The following is a 9,838-nucleotide window of genomic DNA, read 5'->3' on the forward strand; positions in this document are numbered from 1 at the left end:
GAGATCTTATGCAAACATAAGGTTGCAAGAAATAAAGGTCACAGACAAGATTAAACATCAGTCAGTAACAAATTGTAACGTGGAATAGTGCAGGGCATAGAGTAAAGAATTCAAGTTAAATTCTACTTACAGAAGGTGCTCAACATGAAAAGAAAAGATAGATCGTTCACCAAAAATGTAAATATTACAGATATGAGAATATAGAACATACCACAAAAATGGTAACAGAAATATATTAACTTGGAACAATACAGTAGGTACCTTTAATAAATCTAAACTCCACGTCAAGCTTAGAAGCTGAAGTGGGATCGCTGGGTCTAAATACAAACTTGCACTCTGTCTGTACAAAATGAGAAAAGTCAAACCATATTAATTAAACAAATGATATGGTTAGATTCTTTACAGAAACAATTGTTTTCATTGAGAAAAACCAAAAGAATACAAGAACAAGAACACAAAACCCCTCTAAAGAAAGGGTTCCAAGTATGTAAGACACTACAGCTCATTTCCATTGCTGAAGAACGTAAATTAATTTTGGCTTGATAGTTCTTCTTATCCTTCTCTCGGATTTCGGGCTTGTTCTTTTTGGTTTAACTGTGTTTGGGGTTGTTTCTTTTTGTTCCTTATTGTCACGTTGTATTTGGATCATTACTTTGTACTTTGAGGTATGCACAAAGTATGATAGAGTTCCTTATTGTCGCACCTTCCAACTTAATTCCAGAGCCTTCCAATAAAGTGTGCTCAGAGTATAACAGAATTGCCCTTAATCCATAGGAGAGGCTGTAGATACGTGCCTAGGTCATTGGGACACAACCACTTCCTCTTGGTCTCTTAATTTCCGAACACTGCAGAAGGAGGTTGAAATCACAGACTTTCAACTGTTACTGGGTTCTTCAGAAAGAATAAGTTTATCCGATGTTGCAGATAAAAGAATCTAGTTGTTGGAAGTTAATGAGGCTTTTTCAGTTAAATCATTATCTAGAAAAATGCCTTTGGAAATCTAAAAAGTCCAAGGAGGGTGAGTATAACTCTATGGATTATGCTATTTGGTAGTTTAAATTGTGTATCCATTATGCAAAGGAAATTGTCCACTCACTATCTTTCACCACATATCTGTCCATTCTGCCTTAATTATCATGAGGAACTCCAGCACATTTTGTTAGAATGTGTTTATGCTGCCAGGTGTTGGAGTAAACTCTCACACCTTTAAAATCTCAGCTGGGTTTTTGAAAAATAGTTCAAGAATAATGTTAGAAAGATTATAATTGGTCCAGTTTTGATGAAAACTGCTTCCTTGCTTTGGTGCAATGCTGTCAAGGCGATTTTGGTGGAATTGTGGTTGGAGAGAAATCAGCGGGTCTTCCACAATAAAGCCTCTTTATGGTTCGATAGATATGAGTTCGACCGTCTGAATGCCTCTTCGTGGTACTCCCTAAGGAAACAATTTAAGGACTTTTCTATGCAAGATATTTTACTAAACTGGCAGCAGGTCTTCATTTTCCCTCTTTGTTGAAGCTTCAGATTCGGCTCCCAACCTTTAGTGCTCCTTATAGTTTTAGAAGATTTCTTTGTTTCTTGACTGGCTGTTAATTAACATCTTGTCTTGTAAGATTTTGTTTCTTATGATCTTTTCAAGTTGTATAGGCTGATGTTAGCCCTGCTTATGTACATCATTTATTTGTTGTCTTTATTAACTTGTTTGGATATGATGAGAGTGCTAAGGGTGTCTTAAAGAGTCAATCTAGTTGAGATGCATGGGTGCACCTCATGTTCCTTGTTTTATTTGCTTATTGTATAATTCCTCTTGTACTAATAAAAGACAACAAATAAATAAAAGACACTTAAGAACACAAAATTTTGCATGTTGAACACTTGTCTTAAAGCAGTTTTAAGAACCTGTGTCTGACATGTGTCCATACTTCTTAGCAACAACATAAGATGTTTCACAAACAAAGTTACAAAAATGAACATGAAATGCCTAAAACAAATCATTTTTGTATCTCTTGCACGGTTTCAAGATTGTCTTATAAACTCAGTTCAACAAAATACATAAACATATACTCTTTAAGAAAATAGTAAAGTAGGTCATCAAATACAATAAATCAGAAGTATATAATTAATTGAAAGAGAACAAAAGCGAAGGTAATAAATAGGTAGACAATTAGACACAAAAATAATAAACTTTAGACCAATACCATTTCCAAAACGCCGGGTGTGCCAGGATCCTTAACTGAGGTCTTGTACTTAGCACTCTTATGGACATACTTGGTTCCCATCCTCCCCTCAGAGACTTGAATCTGGAAGAATTGTTACGAAAATGTTAGATACCTAGATTAATATAGGGTAGGGGTATAAAGGTAATTAGATTTGTTGGTGGTTAGTTGGTTATAAATAGGAAGTTGGGGAGGGAAGAAAGGAGGAGGAATTTGATGAGGATAACGGGCTGCAACATTCCTTGAAAGAGAGGAAGGGCAGAGGGTTACGGTTCTTTTACTTGTTTGTTCTTTTATATTGTAATTTTTGCTGAATGTATCAATAAAATAGAAACACTATATCAGTGTTTTATCAGAAAATCAATCCAATAACCACAATACAACAGATTACTCATATCCAAGAGCTTGACCAAAACCAAACATCTTGTGCACTAAAACACTATAAACAACCAGATCCCAACAAAAGAAAAAGAAAGAGATCAGACAAGCATAGTATCACAACAAAATCTCCAAAAATTTCAAGATTTCCCAATATTCAAAAACAAAACCGTTGTAAAAATGTGCATTAAAAAATTTTTAAAAAGAAGTCAAAAAATGAATCCAAAGATAGATCGTGACAATTTGCAACTTAAACATAAGATAACCAAGAAATCCAGCATGCCAAATTGTTTCAGAAACAGTCAAAAATGGCAAACACAAAAGCGAAGGGGAGGATAGGAAGAGGCCTTTTGGAAACTAACGGCCAGCCTTGGGGCAAGGATTAAATCCCAAAACTACACTCAAACTAGATGCATAAACAGACGCGCTCACACACAAACATACAACAAATGCATCTGTAGGACCTAATCATCTTGACAAATCATATCATTTATTTATGGAAAGGGGACTATGGACTATGTAGCTCTAGCCACCAATTCTTTTACGGTGCATATGTGGGCAACCTCGAGGTCTCTTCCCTGGCTAATGGTAATTGGCAACCAATCATTGGAGTTGAGCATCAGCCATCAGAAGCTCCAAAATTTACTAAATGGGCAACTACCACAAACGTTTTCAATCATGCATATGTCATTACATCCATGCATGAGGTCCCACACACGTATATTTATTATCAATACATGCATGCTCATCTCGATCATAAACAACAAACATTGTCAATCAACACACATGCAATCATCATTCATCATACATTTCAATCATAATAATTCATGGATAATCAATAAATAATTCCATACACATATATGACTTGCCCTAAGGTCATACATCATAGGAGCCACTTACCTGATTAGCAATCCTATAAAGATCAGTCTGCTCAATCAAACCTCTTCGAATGAACCTAAAGAAATTTTCTGAAATCAAAACTTAATCTTACTAATTCGAAAACTTAATTCAAGAGCTAGTAGTAATGAGCTCTCACCAAATGTCAATAAGTCACAATCTAATCGGTTCAACCTAAACGCATATGGGCTCCATTGGTTAGAAACTGATCTGTTAATACTTCAATTCAATCCGAAAATTAACTATACAACAAAAAGTTACTCGGACGAGCCTGGATCAAATTTCATAAATAAAAACTAAACGAAAATTACTCTGAAACTCAATTGAAATGGAAGAATTTCCAAGGATAGAGACTAACTAAGCGAACTTAAACGAGTTTGAAAGTCATGAAAACAAATCCTTACCCGCTGATTAATGCCAAAAAAGCATAATTAACTGTTGGTTCGTGTTTGAATGGGTTCCAAACTGACACGAATGCCCGTCCAACGTCCTTAATCTTGCTGGACAGAGTGCTAAGGACATTCGAACTCTTGATTCCAAAACAAAAACAAAGTGAGAAACCCAAATAGAAACCACATAGATCTTGGGTAATAAGAACAAACAATAGAAACACGAAGAGACCATTGTTACCTAAGCTACTCGTCGCAGAAACGTTTTCGGACGTGGGCACGGCAGTCACGACTGGGCTGCGTCGGTGATCAAGTTCAGAGATTGGGGGTGAACGGCGGCTGAGAAGATGGAGATGCTCACCTGTGCTTACCGGGGCTTAGAGGACGATGGCAGACATGCGGCGGTCGACATGGGCAGCGCAATGGCGCAGGAGCTAGTGATTTCGTGAGTGAGGGAGATGAGCGCGAGGGAGAAAAAGACGAACGAGGGAGTGATTTGGAGGAGAGGGTCGTGTGGCTACTTCGTACTTTTATACATGTGGATAATAATGGTATGTTTTAGTTTTTTGATTTGAACATTTTTAAAAATAGCAAATTAATAGTTTTCTATCACTTAAACAGACATATATATATACCATATCAATAATTTTTACGTATAAAATTTGCTATAGGCGGTAAATATTTTGTAAAATCTAATATTTTTAAAATTTTCACTTCTTTCTTATTAACTTATTTTATTTTCCTTACTATTACCCGATAAAAACAGATGTTATGATTATGCATGCCAATCAATTTTTAGGTGAAATTTTATTATCGATTATTCAATTTCAACAGTAGTATTTGATCGGTAACAAAAAAAAGTATTTAGAATTGTCCACCCTTTATTTAAAATAGTAGCTAGATGAACATTTCTTAATGATTTTAGACATCTCAATACGTTTAAATTGAAAATTGTTTACGTCAATTTTTTAAGGAAGAAAAACATAGATTGATTAATAGAATTGAAATTCATATATGATGTAATTACAACTATAGTCATAAAATGCTTACGAAAACTATAATTCACATATGATTATATCCTAATCAGTAATTGCTAGCCGTTTTTTTGTAAATTATTGACTTTTTATGATTATATCTAATTACCTGATGAGTAATTGCTTGTCGTTTTTTTTTTAAATTATTGACTTTTTTTAAAGAAAAAGAAGAATAAATATTGGGGATTTTCAAAAATCTAATGAGTAATTGCTAGCCGTTTCTTATAACTTATTAATTTTTCTTTAGAAAAAAGAAGAATTAATGTGGGGGTTTTTCAAAAAATATAATATATCGGTAAAATATTCACCGTATAGAACAATTCCGAAAACGAAAAAAAATCACAGGCTCACAATGGAAAACACAAAAAATACTCCAATCAACACGTGATTAATCGACCACATTTGCGCACGAGTAATCTTCTTCTAAATGATCGTGTATTATAGTCTAAACAAATGTTCTACTATCGTTTAGGTCATGATATACGATCGTGTAAGTTTTTTAACTATGGAAAAAAATGCTTCAAATTTAAATGATATGTTGATCATGCTAAACGATCATGTTGATCTCACAAAGTCGATTGTGATAATAACATTAGAGAGTAGTTGTCTAATTGTATTATGTCTTCATCGTATATGTTCAAGACTTCTCATTGTACATGTATTTTGTGCCTTCCAGATATTTCAAAGTCATTCTACTTCTCCAACCTTATCTAAAACTATAAATTCATATTCTATTGTGGATCATGTTATACAAGTTTATTTGGAAGACCATCAAGATATAGCCCCACCTTTAAGAGTGAAAACGCAACCACTTGAGGATTTGGATCTTTAGTGCTCTATATCTAGTTGGCATCACTATAACCTTCAAGTACAACGGGATATCGAGTATATTGTAAACCAGAATTTTTAGTATGCTTTATGTCACGTGGTTATTTTGTTCACTCAACCAACGTGCGGCACAAAGGTGTTAAGGTTGCACCAATGTAAGCCTAAGAAGCAATTGGACTTGTTGGAACAATCTAAAGAAGAAGGAAATTCATAGGTAAGAAGTAGGCAAGAAGTAGGCAAGAGTTGAACAATGTGTTTAATGAAATTCTTAAGAGAGCTTTATTGATGGTTTCCCAATGATGATTACAAATGGACTCCTTTCGGGGTATTTATACAAGTGTACAACCGACATTCAAGTCTTAAACCGCCTTACAAGGTCAGCAAAAATATTCTGGAAAAATCCTAAGCGCTCATGACACTGTCTGGAAGCTTCTAGAGCCATCTAGGCCCATCTAGGGTCGTCTGGCTCGCGCGAGGGCCTTCTCGGCCGCTCATAAAACTTCTGGAACCTTTGAGAGGTTCCCGGATTCTTCTCCCGCGCACTCCGTGCGCTCCGTGTCCGCGTCTGCTTCCCGCACGCGCACTGGTGTCGAGCGTGCGTCCAACTGGCCTTGCACGCCCGTCCGTGCCGCGCGCGCCTGCCTGTCTGCTTGCCGCCCTTGCGCATGCGCGCGCCCATGTCATGACAAGACCCCGCGCGCTTGTCTCGTGCACAAAGGCGTGTCGTAGGCTTGGCGTGAATTTATTCCTCTTCCTTGGGTCTTTGGACTGTTTGGGACTTGTTTGGCTCCCCTTGGGCAATGCTAAGGAGCCTTAATTGGCGAAAAATTTGTTGGGTCATTTTTTGGGCGTGACACCCTCCCCCACTTGATTTCGCAACGTCCCCGTTGCGCTTTCTTTAAATATTCTTATTTCATCTTGGAATTGCCACAGGGTGTCTTCCTTCTCCCAACTTGCTTCGCTCTCCGATAGTCCTTCCCAAGCAATTAAGTCTTTGTTATAACTGGGAACTCCTCTCCTTCGTATCTTCCTCTCGGCTAAGATCTCCTTGATTTTTCTGTTGAATTCTGAGATCATGCCGGTAGGTGCACGAGAGGACTCACTTCTACTTGGATCCTCTTTGTCTTCATAAAAGGGCTTGAACATGTTCACATGGAAGATATTATGGATCTTAAGTCTGGAGGAAGTTCCAATCTGTAAGCTGCTTTCCCCACTCTCTCGATGATAGAGAAAGGCCCTTCATATCTTTGGATTAAGCCCTTATGTACCTTGCATAGGGATTTAAACTGCTACAACCGACATTCAAGTCTTAAACTATTTTGATCAATATAGCCTAAACCTCTCTTATTATCATAAGATTTTTCTACTTCAATAATTTTGTCCAATCTTTGAGCACTATTGTCAACTTTATAATAGTTTCTTTAGCTTTATCAAGATCTTGTAAAACATTTATTTCATTTTCTTTAAGCACTTTAATCAAGTTATCTTTTTCACAACTATCATGCTCAAGAAATCTAACTTTATCAAGCAAAACATCTTTCTTATCACAAACATGGTTATCACTAGAGACATTCAATTCTTCAATTTGCTCAACATTTTCATTCTCTTTAAAGCAAACAATTGAATCAAGTAAAGACTTATTTTCAATAATTAAAACATTGTATTTTTTCTTAAGTAAACATACTTAGAACTAAGTTTTTCTAGGTCATTTTGCATGCTTTCAAGATTTTCAAATAATTCATCAATAGAAGAAGGTTCTAAAGTTACCTCATCATCATGTTCATCTTCTTTGTCACTATGAGCCATGAGACCAAGGTTTGCCATTTCTTCAACTTCACTTTCACTTTCGCTACTGTCATCCCAAGTAGTCTTCATTGTCTTCTTCTTGGATTTCTTAGATGATTGAGGAGAGGACAATTCGTTCTTATGTTATCCAATCTTTTGCATTCATAACAAATCACCTCATCCTTTTTGCTTTTCTCACATTTGGATTCTTTTTGGGTGGATAGATGTTTCTTGAAATATTTCTTCCTTTTTATGAAATTTTTGTACTTACGTGAGAAATAAGCATTGCCATCTTCATCAAGTCCATCTTCATCTCCGGGATCAACTTCCAAGGAGATAGTCTTTAATACAATAATGCTCTTCTTCTTTTTGGACTCATCCTCCGAGTGCTTCTTCATAATGATCTCATGAGTCATGAGTGAGCCAATAAGCTCCTCTAGTGGAAGTTTGGTGAGATCCTTTGCTAATTGGATTGTCGTTACCTTGGCTTCCCAAGTCTTAGGTAGAGACCTTATAATTTTTCTAACATTTTCAGAAGTTGTATAAACTTTACCAAGACCCTTCAAAGCATTTATGATGTTAGTAAATCTAGTAAACATATCAGTGATAGTCTCATTAACATCCATCTTAAACAATTCATAATTATGAACAAACATGCTAATTTTAGACTCTTTAACTTGATTTGTTCCTTCATGAGTACTTTCAAGAGTATTCCAAATTTCTTGAGTGGAAGAACACATGGATATTATATTAAATTCATATTTACTCAAGGCATAATACAAACAATTAATAAACTTGGCATTAAAAGAACACTTTTTCATTTCATTTTCATCATACTCTTCTTCTAATTTAGGCTTATCAACATTATCAACATTTTTCATGGGTACATAAGGACCTTTAGCAACAATTAACCACAAATTATAGTCAATAGATTGCAAACAAAATTTCATTCTAGCTTTCCAATATGCATAATTTGAACCATCAAAATAAGGAGGTCTAGAAGTAGATTGACCTTCAACAATCTCATTTGCCAATAGGTTTGCCATAATGCTCTAACAATAAAGTTTATCAAGAAATTAAAATTTCAAGATGAGCAACCTCGCTCTGATAACAATTGTTGGATCGGTATGGCAAGAGGGGATGAATAAGGTTTAATTAAACTTTTTAACAAATAAACCTAAATTAAATTAATTAGATAAATTTTTTAAAAACAAGAATCTTTCTAAAATATGTTAAATAACAAGATTGATAAAAAGATATGAAAGAGAGTATGCAATCAAACTCAACCAACAAGAATATATAACTAAAATTAAATGCAAAATAATTAGAAAAGAGTTAGAGAAGAAGACACAGTTATAGTGGTTCGGTTAAACTCAACCTACATCCACTTTTCCAAGCACCTCTTGGGATTTTGATTGAAAATCTTCTTTTGACTCTTTTTGCGGATTAGAGCCGAACCGCTACTTGCTCCTTTTTCGAGTTCAATAGCAAACCTGATCATTTCCACAAGTTAGGATCTAACTATTACAATATGTTAAAGTTTTAAATCACACAAAAGAAAACTCTTTAAAAGAGTGAGTATACAATTTGAAGCTCTCAATCATTAATCCTCACAATACAATAAGAATTCTCTCAAGGACAAGATGAAAAGAATAAAAAATGGCAGCTTTAGAGAGAATAACAATGTTGGCTTTTGCACTTTTTGAGAATTGTAAAGTTTCATAATGTTGTTCAAAATTTGGGGAAAATTATTTAAAAAAAGAGGAAAGATAAATTCAAAATCATTTTGGGTCACTGGATGTAAGTAAAAGAAAAATGAATGGTTGAAAATACAAATAATAATATAATAATATGTGTTTTAAGAATACTTTGTTTAAAACCCAATAAAGCAACTTCACCATCCTTAAAAAAATTAGCCATTAGACACAAAGATAAATAATAATATTAAAATCATTTTCTTTTTAAATTCATTTTCTTTATAAAAAGCCAATAAAGACAAAACCAAAAGTCACATTGCTCCAAGTGGCTTTATCTACTCGGTTCAAATTGAATACTTGGCCGCCACGTCACTATCTCAGGTATTTTTTGGTTAAGCTTCTTTTAGCAATATTTTCTTTGTTTGAACTTTGATTTTGGTGATTCAAGAGGTGTCAGAATCATTATTTCAAGTTGTACGTTATGGACTATTAAAAATAATAAAATTGTCAATAAAAAATCAGATTTGTTATCATCAAAACATTAATTAATTAATTAATTTGAGATTAAGGGCCAAAAGGCCAACAAAGGGGAAACAAACCCTTAAGGCAGTTGAATG

The 9,838-nt window shown here is 34.8% G+C and overlaps 1 protein-coding gene across 6 annotated transcripts in view; it reads right to left on the reverse strand.

The window, feature by feature from the left end:
* Window positions 1–4,390, reverse strand: part of LOC101203811 (general transcription and DNA repair factor IIH subunit TFB1-1) — a 30,621-nt gene extending 26,231 nt beyond the window's left edge. The window contains exons 1-6 of one of the 6 annotated variants that reach the window (XR_004216029.1): window positions 4,119–4,390; window positions 3,893–4,017; window positions 3,628–3,698; window positions 3,492–3,546; window positions 2,196–2,297; window positions 262–340 (exon numbers count right to left, since the gene is read on the reverse strand). Coding sequence is in view for 5 of the 6 variants with exons in the window: in XM_031884090.1 (XP_031739950.1) it covers window positions 262–340; window positions 2,196–2,276 (160 nt within the window). In the remaining variant the exon portion in view is untranslated. Of the gene's footprint in view, window positions 1–261; window positions 341–2,195; window positions 2,298–3,491; window positions 3,547–3,627; window positions 3,708–3,892; window positions 4,018–4,118 lie in introns of all 6 variants that reach the window. The other 5 variants (XM_031884090.1, XM_031884089.1, XM_011655441.2 and 2 more) reach the window with 5 other exon arrangements.
* Between the last annotated feature and the right edge of the window lie 5,448 nt (window positions 4,391–9,838).

Source organism: Cucumis sativus, chromosome 4 (assembly GCF_000004075.3).
Source record: "Cucumis sativus cultivar 9930 chromosome 4, Cucumber_9930_V3, whole genome shotgun sequence".
Taxonomy (NCBI): Eukaryota; Viridiplantae; Streptophyta; class Magnoliopsida; order Cucurbitales; family Cucurbitaceae; genus Cucumis; species Cucumis sativus.